The sequence below is a fragment of the Schistocerca serialis genome, chromosome 2 (genome assembly GCF_023864345.2).
Source record: "Schistocerca serialis cubense isolate TAMUIC-IGC-003099 chromosome 2, iqSchSeri2.2, whole genome shotgun sequence".
In the NCBI taxonomy this organism is placed as follows: domain Eukaryota; kingdom Metazoa; phylum Arthropoda; class Insecta; order Orthoptera; family Acrididae; genus Schistocerca; species Schistocerca serialis.
This window is the reverse complement of record NC_064639.1, coordinates 583,180,876-583,201,017: the sequence shown is the minus strand read 5'-3', so window position 1 is coordinate 583,201,017 and position 20,142 is coordinate 583,180,876. Positions and strand designations below refer to the sequence as shown.

Below are 20,142 nucleotides of genomic sequence, written 5' to 3'. Positions count from 1 at the left end.
TTGTTAGTCATGTCCTTACCCATCTAGCCCCTTCCCTATTCCTGTTTCTGCACTACATAGACCTCTATTCCATCAATGCAACCAGGTTTTTTACTTCTCTCCTTTTCCACTAACCCCTGCACATGCCCCGTTCTCTTCCCCGCCCTCCGTCTAACCTCCCGACTGCACCTACCTGCCCCCACTCTCCACCTCGTCCCTGCACCCTCCCAGCAGCACTTAACTGTCCCCCACTCCTACCCTCCTATCCCTCCCCCTTCCTGCCCAGCCTCTTCCTTACCACCACCCTGTTGCCTCTCTCGTAATGCCCTGCTGCTCACAATCTGGCTCTAGCTGCAAGAGACTGTGTGTGTGTGTGTGTGTGTGTGTGTGTGTGTGTGTGTGTGTTTTCTACTTTTGTGTAAGGCTTTGTTGGTTGAAACTTTCTGAAAATCTTTTTGTTGTGTCTTTCTGTGATTTGTCATCTCCTGTGTATGAGAGTAACAACTATCCTTTTCACCATGTTGTCATCTTCGATTCTGGATTTTCCATTGTTTGATTTTTTTTGTGAAAAGAAATTATATTATCAGTCCAAGGAAATTGTTATGCTCTAAAGTAAATGTTGCCACAAAAATGTCAGTGCATTCACCCCAAATTTGGTGGCCAGTTATAATGCAAAAGTGGCAAACCTGTCTTAAATCCTCTTGAAATTTCATCGCTCATTGTGACATGTTTTCTTTGTTGCCAATTTATGTTATTGCCCGAACTTTTTCTTATCGCCGGGACTTTTCTTATCGCCGGGACTTTTCTTATCGCCGGGACTTTTCTTATCGCCGGGACTTTTCTTATCGCCGGGACTTTTTCCTATCGCCGGGACTTTTTCCTATCGCCGGGACTTTTCCTATCGCCGGGACTTTTTCCTATCGCCGGGACTTTTTCCTATCGCCGGGACTTTTTCCTATCGCCAGTTTATGTACTGACAGTGGTTTTCCTCAGTGCCACTTATGTGAAACTGATGAGAATATTCCTCTGTTTTTTTCTCATTACCATTTATCTTGTGTATACATTAGGGTGCTGCCCAATATAAAGGAAGTGACTCCCCCACCTCATATATCTGTAGCTAATCGGAAGTTCTCTGCTTGCTCATTTGCTGCAAACTCTTCACAGGGCAATAACTCTAAAACAATTCACTGTTGACAACACATAACTACAATAACAATCATTTATTAAAAGAATGTACATCAGGAAATAGACTCAGCTTTTGCTTTGTGAGGAGGTCATGGCACTGATGAACCTAATCTAATGTACTATAGTAGATGATTGCTAAGTAACTTCATTGGAGTTCAGAATGGAGTGCAGTTTAGCAAGTTTAATTTCAGTCTCTCAACAGTTTAACTCTTTGATTATCACTTTAAATAATGTTCCACATATAGTGTAAAATGTCTGATGACCGTAACTGTTCAGCAACTATAGATAACTTGTAGGCAACTGCAGAACTGCTGGAACAGGTTGACAGCTGACGTTGAAGTGCTGGAACTGGCAATGTGTTGACACCTGGTCACATAAATCTTACACTCAGTGAATGAATTTCCTCCTGTAAACTATAAGCGGTAGTCAAATGAATTCAAGACACATGGGAAAAGATGTGAGTAAGTTGTTTATTATTTCAAAAGTAACTGCTATAATTTATTTCGTTTATCCCACTGTGAGAGAAGATAGTCAGTGTCTTCATGGAAAAATATTTGCAGTTGCCACCGGAGCTATGACAGTACTCGGGTGTGTCTGTAACATATTCAAAACAACTTCAGCAACATGTGGATGGGCATTCTGTTGGCGTTGGCAGCTTGTTTCGATTACGCTGCAGAAGTTGTTCTGGGAAGACCTTACACATCCTCCATAGAGTCCTGATCTCTCCCCAGCTGATTTCCATATTTTTGGAGCCCATAAGAAAGGCATATTTGGCCATCAGTTTGCTTCAGATTAGAAGATGGAACACCTGAGTACAATCATAGTTCTGTAGCCAACAGCAATCATTTTTCCATGATAGCACTGACCATCTTGCCTCACAGTGGGATAAATGTATTAACAGTACGGTGATTACTTTTGAAGTAATAATCAGTTCGCTTTTCCCGTCAGTCTCGTTTTCGTTTGATTGCTCCTTATATGTAGCAGATGCAGAAAAATAATTCTGGGTTTCAGTGCTCTGTGTGATGGCTGACATTGAAACCTGATTGTCGCAGATCAGAGCGGATCAGGTTGTGGAAAGAGGCCAAGGTCAATTACCGTTAGTTATACAGGAACACACAACTTTATTGCTCAAACTAATGTACAGTTTCTCTTTAAAACAACAAAGATCAATTCACATCTGAGGGCCCAGGTAACTTCTCCAGAATAAGTTTAAATGATTCCTTTTAAAACACCAGTATTTAGAGTAACAGCTGAATGCCTTACTTAAGTAAAATTGCGATATCTTCTCGGCTAAAGGCCGAAATAATATTTCAGATCAGCTAAGGAATTTCTTTAGAAGCCAAGTGTTTACAATTTTCGGCTAAAGGCCATATTAAGAAAAATTCAAATAAATCCTTCGGCTGAAAGCTCAATAAAAATTTTTTTACACAGTAAAAACGGCGATGGTACACTAGTCCTTACTAACGTAAAATTATAAGTACTAGTCATCATTATCATACTTCTGTAATGCAAGAGTTCTCTAATTTGTGTTAAAATTTATCCTTGGCTTAAAAGTTTCATACTTTTCTAATGTAAGCTGTGATGTTCATTGTCCTTAGGCTACCTTCTGAAGAAGACAAATTTATATTTGTCGAAACCTAGGTAAAGAATTTCTTTATCCATTGCAACTGGTCGGCTGTTTATAATTTTATTACGTGAATCCATTGCTGTTGTGCAGCTATGTTTAAAAAGTTAAAATAATAAAAGAGAGGCTTTAAAGATAAGCTTTTACACAGTACAACAAAAACATCTTAAGAAAACTTGAAGTATCTTGTAGGCTGAAGGCCCAAACAATTACCCAAGAATAATTAAAGACCACCTTAAGATAAACATTTACAGATCACGGCTGAAGGCTGTTTCAAGAATTCAAGATAATTATAGTGAAACCTTACAGAAAAGGATTTACATATTAAAGCCACAGATTCTGAAACAAACACGGCTGAAGGCCTAATCTTAAAATAGTTGTCATGAAGTCGGAAGGCCATATACTAAACATAAAACAGACAATATTAAATACACAGCTGAAGGCTTGGCACTGTACCTGTGACCAAATAAAATGACAATCACAAACAAATGGTGGTGCTCAGAAGTGTTCCAAGGGTTGGTCTGGGGAGGAAACTCTAACAACAGTTCAGGTGAGACAGGCAGCCAAGTAAAACACTAAATAATGGGGTGGCAACATGATCTAGGGACGGCTGAAGAACCAACTAACAACGTAATCAATTCCCCCTGTCGCAACCGACCAACTGCCTACTCCAGTATGCAGACAGAATTTATTCGCTCAGTGGAAATCACTGAAGCTACACACGGTTCCACGTAAACACACTTCCACAAGAACTCGAACAATCATAAAAGCAATCACTGTGGAAGAACAAGGACGAATCAGTTCGACACACACCGGTGACCAGATAGACATCGTCGGATGAGACGACCAACCCAGGTTGTTCCCACTCAAGTTACATGTGTCGGCAACAGTCGGGCGAGTCTTGGCTATCTGAAGCTGACTGCAGCTCCAACCTGATTCAACTCCATTTCCATTCGGAACTTGGAGACACGGCGACCTGGGCACACTGGCTCGGACCCAACCATGCAGAGGGAACACCAGCCCATTGGCTACCCGACATCTCTGCACAAGGAAGGAACCGACCCATGTCTGGCAAGATGACCAACTGATGAGGCCCAAGTATTGTCAAAAGACCAAATACACATCGCCTCATGAGACGACCGACCGAACGACCAACCAAGAGTCGTTCCTGCTCCAATCTCCTTCCGTTGGACAGTGCATGTGTGTCACCAGCGGTCAGGCGAGTACTGGCTGTGCAGACCTCACTGGAGTTCCATCCTGACTCCTGCCTTGTCCTCGACTGAACTCCATCCCCAACTGACTGACCTCACTGGCGCTCCGTCCCCTACTGCCTTCCAGCGGATGACTGTTGGTGGATGAATCATTTGTTTGAATGTATATTGTAGAGTGTAAAGTAGTGCCAGGTATAAATGCAATCTAGAAAGCAAATGATCACACTGTCTACATGTTAGCTGGCACCCATTGCTACTACCATTGTACACCACACACACACATCAATCATAATCACTGGAATCAACATCTTTAGTTCGATGATAGGCAATGAAAAACTCGTAACTTTGCCTGTCTGTGAGAAAACTTGTAATTTCGGTAACCCGTAACTCTGTGATGAAACAGATGTTTTGAAAGTGCATGGATTTCTGTAATCTGTAAATAAGTAGGATTGTACTATACTGTTACATACGTAGCAACTTTATATATCATTTTATATTATTTTTTAATAAAACTTTTTTGTTTCACCTGGAAATTTTAAGAAACAGGAGTTCAAAGTTTTCATTGCCCAACATTGGTTTGTAAGCATAATGGCATTTCTTCCTTCCTGACACTCTTTCCATAGTATGTCGTCATCTCAGCCTTCCGTGGCATAGTTTACATAGTTTATGCAACACTTTCTGATTCCTTTCACAATAGATTCACATAAGATTCTGTGCTAGACAGCATGGATCTGATGACACAGCATGGCTATTGAGGTTTCCTTTAACTTGTTGCCTGAAGTAAGGGCATGGTGTCTGTGCAGAAGGCACTCACTGTAAAGGTGTCACAGGTAAAAATTAAAACATTCACAACATCCATTGCTTCAATTTGTGAAATCGTGCTGCTAGGAATTATTACCAGGTCTGTGTTGCTGTTTTCTATCTGACCTTCACTTGGTGGGTAAGGTGTCCTTTGAATGAATCTAGCATCAGCATTTTCCTTCTCCTAAGCAAAGATTCTTATATTCTGTTCCAAACAGCCTTCAACCAATGTAGTATCAGTTCATTTTTCATCCATCTATCTTCTTGGTACCGAATGAGGTGGTTACGTGGTTAGCACACTGGACTTGCATTAGGGAGGACGATGGTACAAGTCACAGTCTGGGCATCCAGATTTAGATTTTCCGTGATTTCCCTAAATCCCTCCAGGCAAACGCCTGGATCGTTCGTTTAAAAAGGCACAGCTGATTTCCTTCCCCAGCTGTGGCACATTCTAAGCTTGTGCTCCATCTCTGATGACCTCGATGTCGTTTGGATGTTAAACCCTGATCTTCTATTCTTTCCATTTCCTGGCATGAAAAGATGAGATGTGCAGGTAGATTTTTGTTTGATATCGTTTTCCTGCAAAGAATAACGCTTCCTTCCATCATCTAGGGCACCCAGCATTAGTTTTATTCTGGCCTTTTCATTGCCAGAACTACTTGTAGTAGCATTTTTAATCCCTTTCACATCAACGGTGACATGTGGCGCCAGATGAAATAGATGTCTGATCGGCCTTGCCCATATGACCTAGCTGTTTCTGTAGATTGATTATGTAACACCAATACACACATAGTTTTTTGTCAAGTGCTGCTGGAAATTCCATAGTTAGCGTTATTCTGCATCATAATAGCACAGCCATATTCATCATCCTTCCACACCAACCAGTATTCTGCTATCCATGTTGTTGGAAAATACCTATTTATCTCTGGTGCCTTCATTTGGGTAATTTTTCAATTAATTGGGAAGCATTCAGTGCATTTCTCTTGTACATACTGTACATCCTGTTGCTCCAATTAATGAAACTTTCTCTGCTGTGGTCCTTTCAAAGTTTTGTGTGTGGCACTCGGGTTCTTTAATTTGTTCTCCAGTGGATGCCACCTGTGAACATTCATTTCTGTGACACCAAATTTTCTTCTTGCTGCGTATTTGTTTGTGTTCTCTTCTTCATGAGTCCACCATTAATCTAAAGTAGGCGTCACACTGCCTGAGTGAACCAGTTGTACACTGAAAACTCATAGATTTGTGTTTCTTAACATACTGTTTCTTATGACTGTATTTTGCACCTGTTTTCGATTGCCACAGTTCACAGTTGGTACAACACTGTCAATATAAACAAAGAGAATCATTCTTTCCAGCTGAACTGGCAGGAGTCGTAATGAGTGAGGTGGCACAGTGGTTAGCGCACTGGACTCATATTCGGGAGGACGACAGTTCAGACCCGTGTCCGGCCTTCCTGATTTAGGTTTTCCGTGATTCCCCTAAATCACTTCAGGCAAATGCTGGGATGGTTCCTTTGAAAGGGCATAGTCAACTTCCTTCAATTTTTTAAATTGAATTTGCCAAAGCTTTATATGTAAATGTGACAGAACCCTTGTATTAACCTATTACACAATATAAAAATTGACCTCAGCAGCAATAGTCTAATTTGTGAATGGAAGATGACCTTGTGTTTTTCAGTTGATGAATCTTGGAAAAACTTTATCTTATACTAGTGTGAATGTAATATGTTGCAGGTGTATAAATAACATCTGGACTGCAAAGAGCCATCTGAGCATAACAGGGCTGAGGAGGCTATATTTACAGTGACAGGACATTAAATAGTATTGATTTCTTTTAAATTAATGAAAATTTAAATATAAGAAGAAAAGCATTATAATAATATAATGGGCTAAGTCTTACAAAACATCAAATTTCATTTGATGATACACTTGCAGTTTCATTAGTCAATCACGCTAAGGAAATCACCTTACTATGAGAGGGATGAAAATGAAAACTGGCTGTTGAAAGAGACTGTATTTTATTTCCCTATTTGTCAGTGTTTAATGTTAGATGTTCATGAACAGTTTTAATTAGTTACAAATGAGTGTTTGAGAGAGAGAGCTCTTCTGTCGCTATGATGAATGGCATAATTTGGTGAATCGAATGACTCGAATGCTTGCAGATTGTATACTGATCCCAGTGTGACAATAGGGCGTGTCAAACATGTTGACTTGGTTTTTCAAAAACTGAGGGGGCTGTGGTGATAATATTGATTAGCAATTCCCAATTCTATTTACAAGAAATGGATTGAGGACTTTCTCTGCCAGGTGACTGGGTGTTTGTATTGTCCTCGTCATTTCATCATCATTCATGAAAGTGGCAAGATTGGACTGTGTAAAGATTGGGAATTTGTACGGGTGCTGATAACCGAGCATTTGAGAGTCCCACAATCCAAACGTCATCGTCATCATCATCATCATCATCATCATCATTGACATCCTCAATTGCGAGAGTGAGGTTAAGGTATATTCAGAATTTGAGGATCCACGTCTAGGTGATGCTAACTGTAAATATGGAGTGTACATCGTAAATATGGAGTGCACATCTCCTGCTCCATGTCAGAGAACTGGTGTTTATTCAAGTTCAAAGAAAGTTGGCTCTGTTGGATGGCCTCAGATTGGAATACCAGATCTACTCGAGCACAGAAGACAAATTAAAAAAAAACACAAGAGTCGAGAAAATGAATTAAGTGGAATTTCCGAGTATTGGCAGAAAATGAAGAAAGAGTTAACATTACAGTAAAATGAAATACTTTTCTCCAAAAAAATGTGTAAAATGAAATTCTTTTCTCCAAAAAAATGTGAAGAGGCTACTGATGTTAAGGATGAAGACTCTGAAAGACTCCTTGCAGATATTACGGGATGACTATGATTTACCCTCTGCTTGAAGTACCAGTATCGTGTGAAGATTCTGATGTACCTTCTACTTGAAGTACAAGTTAGTATAATACATTACTATTGTGCAATGTTGCAATGCAAAGTAATAGGTATGATGTCACTCTATGTGCTGCAGCTGCCATTACAACAACTATACAGACAGGGTGGTCCATTGATTGTGACTAGGCCAAATATATCACGAAATAAGTGTCAAACAAAAAAACTACAAAGAACGAAACTTGTCTAACTTGAAGGGGGAAATCAGATGGCGCTATGGTTGGCCCGCTAGATGGCGCTGCCATAGATCAAACGGATATCAACTGCGTTTTTTTTTTAAATAGAAACCCCCAGTTTTTATTACATATTTATGTAGTACATAAAGAAATATGAATGTTTTAGTTGGACCACTTTTTTGTTTTGGAATAGATGGCGCTGTAATAGTCACAAACATATGGCTCACAATTTTAGACAAACAGTTGGTAATAGGTAGGTTTTTTAAATTAAAATACAGAACATAGGTACGTTTGAACATTTTATTTTGGTTGTTCAAATGTGATAGATGTATCTTTGTGAACTTAAGATTTCTGAGAAAGCATGCTGTTACAGCATGCTTACCTGTAAATACTACATTAATGCAATAAATGCTCAAAATGATGTCCATCGACCTCAATGCATTTGGCAATACGTGTAACGACATTCCTCTCAACAGTGAGTAGTTCACCTTCCGTAATGTTCGCACATGCATTTACAATGCGCTGACGCATGTTGTCAGGCGTTGTCGTTGGATCACGATAGCAAATATCCTTCAATTTTCCCCACAGAAAGAAATCCGGGGACGTCAAATCCGGTGGAAGTGCGGGCCATGCTATGGTGCTTCGACGACCAATCCACCTGTCATGAAATATGCTATTCAATACCGCTTCAACCGCACGCGAGCTATGTGCCGGACATCCATCATGTTGGAAGTACATCGCCATTCTATCATGCAGTGAAATGTCTTGTAGTAACATCGGTAGAACATTACGTAGGAAATCAACATACATTGCACCATTTAGATTGCCATCGAGAAAATGGGGGCCAATTATCCTTCCTCTCATAATGCCGCACCATACATTAACCCGCCAAGGTCACTGATGTTCCACTTGTCACAGTCATCGTCGATTTTCCGTTGCCCAATAGTGCATATTATGCCGGATTACGTTACCGCTGTTGGTGAATAACGCCTCATCGCTAAATAGAACGCGTGCAAAAAAACTTTCATTGTCCCGTAATTTCTCTTGTGCCCAGTGGCAGAACTGTACACAACGTTCAAAGTCGTCGCCATGCAATTCCTGGTGCATAGAAATATAGTACGGGTGCAATTGATGTTGATGTAGCATTCTCAACACCGGCATTTTTGAGATCCCTGATCCTCGTGCAATTTGTCTGCATCTGATGTGCGGATTAGCTGCGACAGAAGCTAAAACACCTACTTGGGCATTATCATTTGTTGCAGGTCGTGGTTGACGTTTCACATGTGGCTGAACACTTCCTGTTTCCTTAAATAACGTAACTATCCGGCGAACTGCCCAGACACTTGGGTGATGTTATCCAGGATACCAAGCAGCATACATAGCAAATGCCCGTTGGGCATTTTGATCACAATAGCCATACATCAACAGGATATTGACCTTTTCCAGAATTGGTAAACGGTCCATTTTAACACGGGTAATGTATCACGAAGCAAATAGCGTCTCCACAGGCGGAATGATACATCATACCACGTACTTACACGTTTGTGATTATTACGGTGCCATCTATCACAAAGCGAAAAATGTGGTCCAGCTAAAACATTCATATTTATTTACATACTACACGAATATGTAATAAAAATGGGGGTTCCTATTTTAAAAAAACGCAGTTGATATCTGTTTGATCTATGGCAGCGCCATCTAGCGGGCGAACCATAGCGCCATCTGGTTTCCCCCTTCAAGCCAGATGAGTTTCGTTCTTTGTAGTTTTTTCGTTTGATGCTTATTTCGGGAGATATTTTTCCCGGTCACTATCAATGGACCACCCTGTATATTGGATGCTGGATTAATCATGGAGGGAGACAGGAGACCCACAGTTGATCACAATAAAGTAAAAAGGACGCAGCAGAAAGTCATGAATCACTTAATGAAGAATTTCATGATCAATGCAGAATAGGCGAGATGGAATGTTTCTTCTTTGATGGGTGCCAAGATTCCACTGAAGTTCTGTTACAAGCAGCTAACCCAAGTTATCTGTCTCCAATTATTGCGAAACACTGTTTGCAGTCAGCCAGATGAAAGGTAACTTTGCTATTTTACTCCAGAGACTGATGTAACAAAAAGGAAACCATCTTGTGAATTTTTTAAGGAGAAACAGCATTGATATAAGTTAGCAGACAATTGGTGGTGACTTAATGAATTCTGACACTGGTTGGGAAGGAGTAGTCAATGCGTTGGGTTGAGACAGAGCTGAACCATAAACTCATCTGGTTGGTTTGTGCTCTTTATACTAATGGATATCTTTGAGCCCTTGATCAAACAGTTTAATGGGAAAACTTTGTCTAACAGCAAGAGGAGTGGTAAGCTTGACAATTTGCTTGATAGTGCAACAGAACTTGAAATCAATCCATCATTTCTCAGAATTTCCTTTCCAGAGATTCTGGTTCCACCAAGTGACACTATTGACAAAGATCAGGCTTATGGTTACAAGGTAAGCCAGGCTATAAGGACAGGTGCACTTCCAACTGATATGGCAGTGTTAGAAATTGGTCCTGAAAGTCATTCTCGGTGGTTAACAACAGCAAATAGAATTTGGCGGATATGGCTTTGGAAACATGGTCTGAAAGGTAACAATTTGATGGCATTACAAGTGCTTGTTATTGCCATTTGCTATCCCTGGTGGTTTGCAGTCAACTCGAAATTCATCAACTGAGGCTTCTAAAATCCCTGAAGAAGGCAGTCATGGATATTTTTGTGCCGGCAATACAACATTCATTGTGGTTCACATTTAGTGAAATGGTGCTTCAGGTACTTTTATGCAGAGAAGCCTGAGAAGAAAGAAAAGCGGGGAACCAGAAAATGAGGAATGAAGATAATGATATATCAGACCTGTCTGTTCACTCTAGGAAGACACCTATACTGAATCCCTATGCAACTTCACTTTTGGAATTGATACGCTGGTCAGAAAAAGTATATGAACTTTCACTTACTTGTAAACTCAAAACAACAGAAATGAGAAATTGAAATAAATGGTTATAGCTTTGTCATAAGTTGCATTGAGAAGTACCTATTTTATATTTTTTGATGGTGAGTAGCTTCAGATGCATGTGTCCATTTTCAAACCATCTGTCATGTAAGTGTGTCAAATACAGGCGATAGCTCGTGCAGAAACTGCCCTTGCAGGGGTGTGACGCAAGGAACAATGGCATCTGTCAAAGTGTGTACTCCTGAGATACAAGGATGATACATCGGAGGTCAGGAAGCACACAGAAGAATCATTTCTAGGAATGAATCAAAGCAGCATTTGATGAATATTAACAACTGAAGCTTTTTACATTTGTTACAAAGTGTTTTAAGTGTTTGATAATAGAGACAGAATATGAAGAAAATTATTTGAGTTCGTTAAACCAATTTTTGATCAAATTTTGCTTTAATTTATATTAATTTATCCCCTTTTGTTGGAATTTTACATACACATTATAATCAAGTGCAAGTTCACTGAGCGAAATGTGTATCAAGAACGAAAAACCTTTTAAATCAGGATATTACACATCAAAAGGCTCTTTTTTGGACCCTCTCATTCACAAATATCTCAAAATTTGATTTTTGCTCTCTAAAATGACATACCCTAGTATGACAGTCAAGCACAGGTTTGGCTTGCCAAAACAGTATCTGCACATTTGGCCACAGTCAGTTTGCATAGCCCTTATGGATAGGACACTCCATCCCTGAGGTTCCACTGGTACTTAACTATTATCCTGCCACTGTGTCAAAGGTGTACCACAAGCACTTCAATTCAGTGAGAACTACCACTCCTGGAAACATCTCCGCTGCACAGTAACGTGTTGTTGATAGGTGTTGCTGTTGCTGCTGCTGCTGCTGCTGTTGTTGTTGTTGTTGTTGTTGTTGTTGTTGTTGTTGTCTTCAGTCCAGACACTGGTTAGATGCAGCTCTCCATGCTACTCTATCCTGTGCAAAGTTCTTCATCTCCCAGTACCTATTGCAACCTACATCTTTCTGAATCTGTTTAGTGTACTCATCTCTTGGTCCCCCTCTACGATTTTTACCCTCCCCGCTGCCCTCCAATACTAAACTGGTGATCCCTGGATGCCTCAGAATAGGCCTTACCAACCGATCCCTTCTTCTAGTCAAGTTGTGCCACAAATGTCTCTTCTCTTCAGTTCTATTCAATAGCTCATTAGTTATGTAATCTACCCATCTAATCTTCAGCATTCTTCTGTAGCACCACATTTCGAAAGCTTCTATTCTCTTCTTGTCTAAACTATTTATCATCCACGTTTCACTTCCATACATGGCCACACTCCATACAAATACTTTCAGAAACGACTTCCTGACACTTAAATCTATACTCGATGTTAACAAATTTCTCTTCTTCAGAAACACTTTCCTTGCCATTGCCAGTCTATATTTTATATCCTCTCTACTTCGACCATCATCAGTTATTTTGCTCCCCAAATAGCAAAACTTCTTTACTACTTTAAGCATCTCATTTCCTAATCTAATTCTCTCGGCATCGCCCGATTTAATTTGACTACATTCCATTGTCCTCGTTTTGCTTTTGTTGATGTTCATATTATATCCTCCTTTCAAGACACCGTCAATTCCGTTCACCTGCTCTTCCAAGTCCTTTGCTGTCTCTGACAGAATTACAATGTCATTGGCGAACCTCAGAGTTTTTATATCTTCTCCGTGGATTTTAATTCCTACTCGGAATTTTTCTTTTGTTTCCTTTACTGCTTGTTCAATGTACAGATTGAATAACATCGGGGATAGGCTACAACCCTGTCTCACTCTCTTCCCAACCACTGCTTCCCTTTCATGCCTCTCGACTCTTATAACTGCCTTCTGTTTGCTGTACAAATTGTAAATAGCCTTTCGCTCTCTGTATTTTACCCCCGCCACCTTCAGAATTTGAAAGAGAGGATTCCAGTCAGCATTGTCAAAAGCTTTCTCTAAGGCTACAAATGCTAGATACGTACGTTTGCCTTTCCTCAATCTATTTTCTAAGATAAGTCGTAGGGTCAGTATTGCCTCACGTGTTCCAACATTTCCACGAAATCCAAACTGATATTCCCCAAGGTCAGCTTCTACCAGTTTTTCCATTTGTCTGTAAAGAATTCATGTTAGTATTTAGCATCCGTGGCTTATTACACTGATAGTTCGGTAATTTTCACATCTGTCAACACCTGCTTTCTTTGGGATTGGAATTATTATATTCTTCTTGAAGTCTGAGGATATTTCGCGCGTCTCGTACATCGTGCTCACCAGATGGTAGAGTTTTGTCAGGACTGGCTCTCCCAAGGCTGTCAGTAGTTCTAATGGAATGTTGCCTACTCCCGGGGCCTTGTTTCGACTCAGGTCTTTCAGTGCTCTGTCAAACTCTTCACGCAGTATCATATCTCCCATTTCATCTTCATCTACACCCTCTTCCATTTCCATAATATTGTCCTGAAGTACATCGCCCGTGTATAAACCCTCTATATACTCCATCCACATTTCTGCTTTCGCTTCTTTGCTTAGAACAGGGGTTCATCTGAGCTCTTGATATTCATGCAAGTGGTTCTCTTTTCTCCAAAGGTCTCTTTAATTTTCCTGTAGGCAGTATCTATCTTACCCTTAGTGAGATAAGCCTCTACATCCTTACATTTTTCCTCTAGCCATCCCTGCTTAACCATTTTGCACATCCTGTCGATATCATTTTTGAGATGTTTGTATTCCTTTTTGCCTGCTTTGTTTACTGCATTTTTGTATTTTCTCCTTTCATCAATTAAATTCAATATTTCTTCTGTTACCTAAGGATTTCTACTAGCCCTCGTCTTTTTACCTACTTGATCCTCTGCTGCCTTCACTAGTTCATCCCTCAGAGCTACCCATTCTTCTACTACTGTATTTCTTTCCCCCATTCCTGTCAATTGTACCCCTATGCTCTCCCTGAAACTGTGTACAACCTCTGGTTCTTTCAGTTTATCCAGGTCCCATCTCCTTAAATTGCCACCTTTTTGCAGTTTCTTCAGTTTTAATCTACAGTTCATAACCGATAGATTGTGGTCAGGGTCCACAACTGCCCCTGGAAATGTCTTACAATTTAAAACCTGGTGCCTAAATCTCTATCTTACCATTATATAATCTATCTGAAACCTGTCAGTATCTCCAGGCTTCTTCCATGTATACAACCTTCTTTTATAATTCTTGAACCAAGTGTTAGCTATGATTAAGTTATGCTCTGTTCAAAATTCTACCAGGCGGCTGCCTCTTTCATTCCTTACTCCCATTCCACATTCACCTACTTCGTTTCCTTCTCGTCCTTTTCCTACTATCGAGTTCCGGTCACCGATGAGTATTAAATTTTCGTCTCCCTTCACTATCTGAATAGTTTCTTTTATCTCATCATACATTTCATCAATCTCTTCATCATCTGTGGAGCTAGATGGCATATAAACTCGTACTACTGTGGTAGGCGTGGGCTTCGTATCTATCTTGGCCACAATAGTGCGTTCACTATGCTGTTTGTAGCAGCTTATCCGCATTCCTATTTTCCTATTCATTATTAAACCTACTCCTGCATCACCCCTATTTGATTTTGTATTTATAAACCTATATTCACCTGACCAGAAGTCTTGTTCCTCCTGCCACCGAACTTCACTAATTCCCACTATATCTAACTTTAACCTATCGATTTCCCTTTTTAAATTTTCTAACCTACCTGCCTGGTTAAGGAATCTGACGTTCCACAGTCCGTTTTCTTTCTCCTGATAACAACGTCCTCCTGAGTAGTCCCCACCCAGAGATCCGAATAGGGGCTACTTTACCTCCAGAATATTTTACCCAAGAGGATGCCATCATCATTTAACCAGAAAGTAAAAGCTGCATGCCCTCGGGAAAAATTACAGCTGTTGTGTCCCCTTACTTTCAGCCGTTCGCAGTACCAGCACAGCAAGGCAATTTTGGTTAGTGTTGCAAGGCCATATCAGTCAATCATCCAGACTGTTGACCCTGCAACTACAGAAAAGGCTGCTGCGCCTCTTCAGGAACTACGCGTTTGTCTGGCCTTTCAACAGATACCCCTCCGTTGCGGTCGCACGTATGGTACAGCTATCTGTATCGCTGAGGCACGCAAGCCCCCCACCAACGGCAAGGTCCTTGATTCATGTTGTTGCTAACAGTTGCATATAATATACAGTAGAACCTCACTAATCCATTCCCTAAGGTCTAAGGAGCATGGTCAGAATGCAAAACAGGTCGGATTATAAGAGGAATGGTTTATGGATGTGTAGCATCACAACAAAGCAATGTAAAGCTTTAATTTTCATTTCGAAATACCGTCTGAAATATTGTTCCATGTTAAAACAGTAACAAAATGAAAACAAAATGTCAACACACGAAGTGTCTTACACAAAAGCGTAATGTAAAATAGTGCTTGTAGTGTAATATACCTCTGTATCATATGCTAAGATACGACCAGCGTATGATGCTGAAACCCACTGTCAAATCAAGTGTATCCATTTGTTTGTTAACAGCACTCTTTAGAAAAATAGTGTCAGAATGGTTTGAGCAATACACAGCAGATACAAGAAGCTTCTCCATGCTCGGCCTATTTCTTTCCCAGGTCAGTTGACATCAGTCCTGTTGAGTGTATCTGAGGAACACCTTGAACCATCTCCAACTAGTGGCTGTGAGCTGAGTGTGGCAGCTGAGCAGTCGTGAATCAGGATGACTCTCTTTCATTGCTTTCAGTGTATCATGAAATGTAAGCCATGGTACTTTGTCACCAGTCACCAGTCATCAGAGTGAAAAGTTGCTACACACTTTGAGGGATATGATGTAATTCTGTTGCCCAAGGACATAACAAGACATGCATGAGATACTGTTGTTCTGATGCCTGGCAATGTAAGCAGAAATGCTAGTACTGTGAATAGCATGATAATGTTGCCATAAAATTTGAGGACAGATTCGTGCAGCTCAGAATTTTAATTTGTCGATACTGTTATACATCAAGAAGTTTCCGGACCTTGCGTGACACTAATCACAGTAAGTCCAATAGTCATAATGAACAAAAACAATAATATAGAGATGAATGTGATTTTCAAGTGAATATAAGAAGTAAGAATCAGAAAGAGTGAATAAAAACATGAGCAGAGGAGGATAGAGCTGTCCTGAGAAAAACATTTGTCTTTGTAGAAAGAATTGATTGATTGTGAAATGGCTAATGTATTGAGATTGTTGTTCCAAGTTTTTTTAAGTGTTTTGCTAAAGATTCTCATACATTGTGAATTTTTTTCGCATTAAACCTGTGTGACCGATATAGTGTTCGGAATGAAAGCATCCTATGAGGAAAGGTGAGGGGTTTAAAAATATAAAGATTAATTACACCACATAAGATGAATATCAGAATACTTCACAATATGTGGAAAAGAATTGGGGACCACAAGGATATTTTGTTGAAGATATGGACTGTTCTATCAAATCCAAGAGCAGTGTTAGTATCTTTAACATTATATTCTCCTAGCATAGATTTTAAAGATTATATCCGTTCAGTCTGTTAAGCCTTCATTTAATAATCTGTCATATTCATCAATTTCTTGTCCCATGACAGTTTTTTATGATGTCACCAGACTAAAGTAGGGATCCAATTTCATTAACTATCAAATTTCTACTACTACTTTGTACAAAAGCAAAACAAGGATAATGGAATGTAGTCGAATTAAGTCGGGTGATGCTGAGGGAATCATATTACGAAATGAGACACTTAAAGTAGTAAAGGAGTTTTGCTATTTGGGGAGCAAAATAACTGATGATGGTCGAAGTAGAGAGGATATAAAATGTAGACTGGCAATGGCAAGGAAAGCATTTCTGAAGAAGAGAAATTTGTTAACATCGAGTATAGATTTAAGTGTCAGGAAGTCGTTTCTGAAAGTATTTGTATGGAGTGTAGCCATGTATGGAAGTGAAACATGTACAATAATAGTTTGGACAAGAAGAGAATAGAAGCTTTCGAAATGTGGTGCTACAGAAGAATGTTGAAGATTAGGTGGGTAGATCACGTAACTAATGAGGAGGTATTGAATAGGATTGGGGAGAAGAGAAGTTTGTGGCACAATTTGACTAGAAGAAGGGATCGGCTGGTAGGACATGTCCTGAGGCATCAAGGGATCACAAATTTAGCATTGGAGGGCAGCGTGGAGGGTAAAAATCGTAGAGGGAGACCAAGAGATGAATACACTAAGCAGATTCAGAAGGATGTAGGTTGCAGTAGTTACTGGAAAATGAAGGAGCTTTCACAGGATAGATTGGCATGGAGAGCTGCATCAAACCAGTCTCAGGACTGAAGACCAAAACATTAACAACTTTGTAAGAATTGTACAAGTACATTAGAGAGAGACACTTCATCATCTGCTTGATTGCATCGAAGCACATACCTTACATTGTGCGAAGTACTAAACCGGGAAATACTATTTTCTATTCTTCATTGCGCTACCTCATTACCTAATGCCTGAACTGCCTATGGCCCATTGACACCATGCACCTCTTACTTGAAACGAGATTCAAGCCAATGATCTAACGATTACCAATTTTGAGTGCTACCATCTTTTCTCTATCTTTATGTATTTTATACTTCTTTGCAATGCTCGCAGAACATGCACCTTTGTTTAAAAAATTATGTTGCTTTGTATTTGAACACATGACCCCTGTGTGACAGGCAAGCATTCTCCTGGAGAATGACACTGTGTGCTGAAAAAGATTGACCGTACTTTAGGCCACTAAAGATGCTCAGAAAATTTAGAAGTTGAGTTTCTCAAGAATTTTTTAGACTTGCCTTGAGCTGCTGTGGGATGTTGCGATTTGAGTTCTGAACTTCATATACCGTAAATATAAAAAAATTACAAAAATCCCATTTGCATGTGGTCTCCTTGTCATCATTGTATACACAAGATTTGCTAAAACGTGGCGTCTTATCTTTTGCATTTGTAACAGAAGTTTAGATTACACCAGACAGAATCATTTATTTTATAAAATTTGTCCTCAGTGTTTTAAATGAGTTTTGTTCAACTTGAAAGAGAAGCACACAGAGTCATAAATTAAAAACGTTGCATTTATTTTTGACCACCTCCTATTTTATCCTGAATTCTAATTTTATACTGTGTGCAGTGACATTGAAACACACACACACACACACACACACACACACACACACACACACACACACACCTAAAATGCTTTTGACAGTTGATATGTTACTGCTTATTATTGTCTGATAAGGTAATTGTGGTTTGTAACTATACTTTTGTGAGTAGTTTGTAATCAGATTTCATACTAGCGTTTTAAATATCGTAACCATTTCACTTACTTTGCAGAGGGTCTATGTCTACATTATATTCAAATGCTGATCTTATAGTTTCGTGTTCTTTTTGCATATCATAAAATCTTCACAGCTCTTTCTGTTGGTGGCTTCAGCTCTTTGCTCATGTAGATCTTGATAGCATGAAGTAAAACAGTTACATGGCTCCCCATCTGCTGCACTGCAGTGTTGAAGATATAAGAGTATTTCTTGAAGTGTGAACAAAGATGGGATGAGTGTGTTTCAAATTCATACCAGTGATTGATAGGCAAGGGCCACAAGAAAATAATTTTTTTTTTTCAGATATCCTTAAAAAAAAAAAAAAAAAAAAAAAAAAAAAAAAAAAAAAAAAAAAAAAAAAAAAAAAAACAGCTAGCCAATGATCAGTTTTGTTTTATTTTCCAGGCCAAGAAATAATATATTGTTAAGTGAGGCTGACCTAAAAGTCATGGTCTGTTTTGACAGAATAGGTCTGTTCATTTCCTTGTAAGTGATGCCTGATATATAAAGTGATCTCTCATACTTCTACAGCCATAAATTTCTGAACTGTTACATCTTGTATCCTCTGCCTCCCAGCGTTTGAAGAAAGGGACTGTTTTCCAAATTTGATGCATTTGTGGTTAAATATAAATACCCCAATCTCAACACCTACTTTTCTGTTATGAATTTGTTGTAAAATGGAAATTTAATTTCACAGGTATGCAGCCCTTACATAATTGGACATCTTCTACCAATCTTCACCATGAAAAACAGCAAAGAGATGTATAATTACAATATATTTAATGCTGAACAGCTTCTGAAGCAGCTTGAAAAAATACTTTCAGAGGACCAAGTGAAATGTCTTCTCTCAGAAAATATGGATATCGTAATTGTGACAATATTTCGCTTACTATTTGATGTGGGCGCTGTAACTGCTTTGTGTGGATACACATCCAGCTTACCAGAACCAGCTCCTCCCACCATTAAATCTCAGCAAATGTTGGATACCTTAGAATATCTTCAGGTATGTTGCTAATTTTATATTTATGGGCAATACTGCTCTCTCTCTCTCTCTCTCTCTCTCTCTCTCTCTCTCTCTCTCTTCTCTTCTCTTCTCTTCTCTTCTCTCTCTCTCTCTCTCTCTCTCTCTCTCTCTCTCTCTCTCTCTCTCTCTTGCTCTGTCTCCCTCTCCACCCCTGTACTCTTAGAACTTTTTTTTACTAAGTGATTGTTGTACTGCAAAAGATTTTTAGTTTGTATCTTTATGGAGTGGCTTGAATATAACTTGTGTGGAGTGGAGCCAGTTAATTTGGAAGGACTGCTGTTAATTTGGAAGGACTGCTGTTGTATAGAAATTGTGTGTGGAAAGATAGAAGTGACTCCATTCTACTTCTGGGCCATTCAAGTATTTTTCTGATACTTTCTAATTAGTAGCATATCTTGTAATATGAAAATAGTAACAGAACTGCAGTTTGTCTGTATACATATTGACGTCATAATATTAATGGAGTAAATCCTGCAGCATCAAAGATTATTGAAGAATGCCATGAAACACTTGCAAGGGTAGGGAAGAACAACAGGACACCTGCCCTTCATGGGAACAGAGAAAGAAGCCCATAGGTGCATACTTTTGGCGGAGGATGTCTGCTGACTGTTACACCTTTTATATTGTTCCTCTTTTTGGTGCAGCTCCATACGAAAGGATATTTGTGATTGTCTCTTGTAATTGAAGTTAGTCTATTTTTCATTGGTCTTGACTGATGAGTAATTGTTATGTTGTAAGTCTTACATTTCTCCTTGTTCCTGTTATATGATTGTGTTATGTAAAACTGTATTTTGAATTTATACTTTCTTGTTCTAT

At 39.4% G+C, this 20,142-nt stretch overlaps 1 protein-coding gene across 1 annotated transcript in view; it reads left to right on the top strand.

The window, feature by feature from the left end:
* LOC126456248 (serine-protein kinase ATM-like) overlaps positions 1-20,142 on the top strand; it is a 445,804-nt gene that overhangs the window by 217,489 nt on the left and 208,173 nt on the right. Inside the window, exon 26 of the mRNA XM_050091998.1 lies at positions 19,000-19,305. Within this exon, the coding sequence (XP_049947955.1) occupies positions 19,000-19,305 (306 nt within the window). The remainder of the gene's footprint in view (positions 1-18,999; positions 19,306-20,142) is intronic.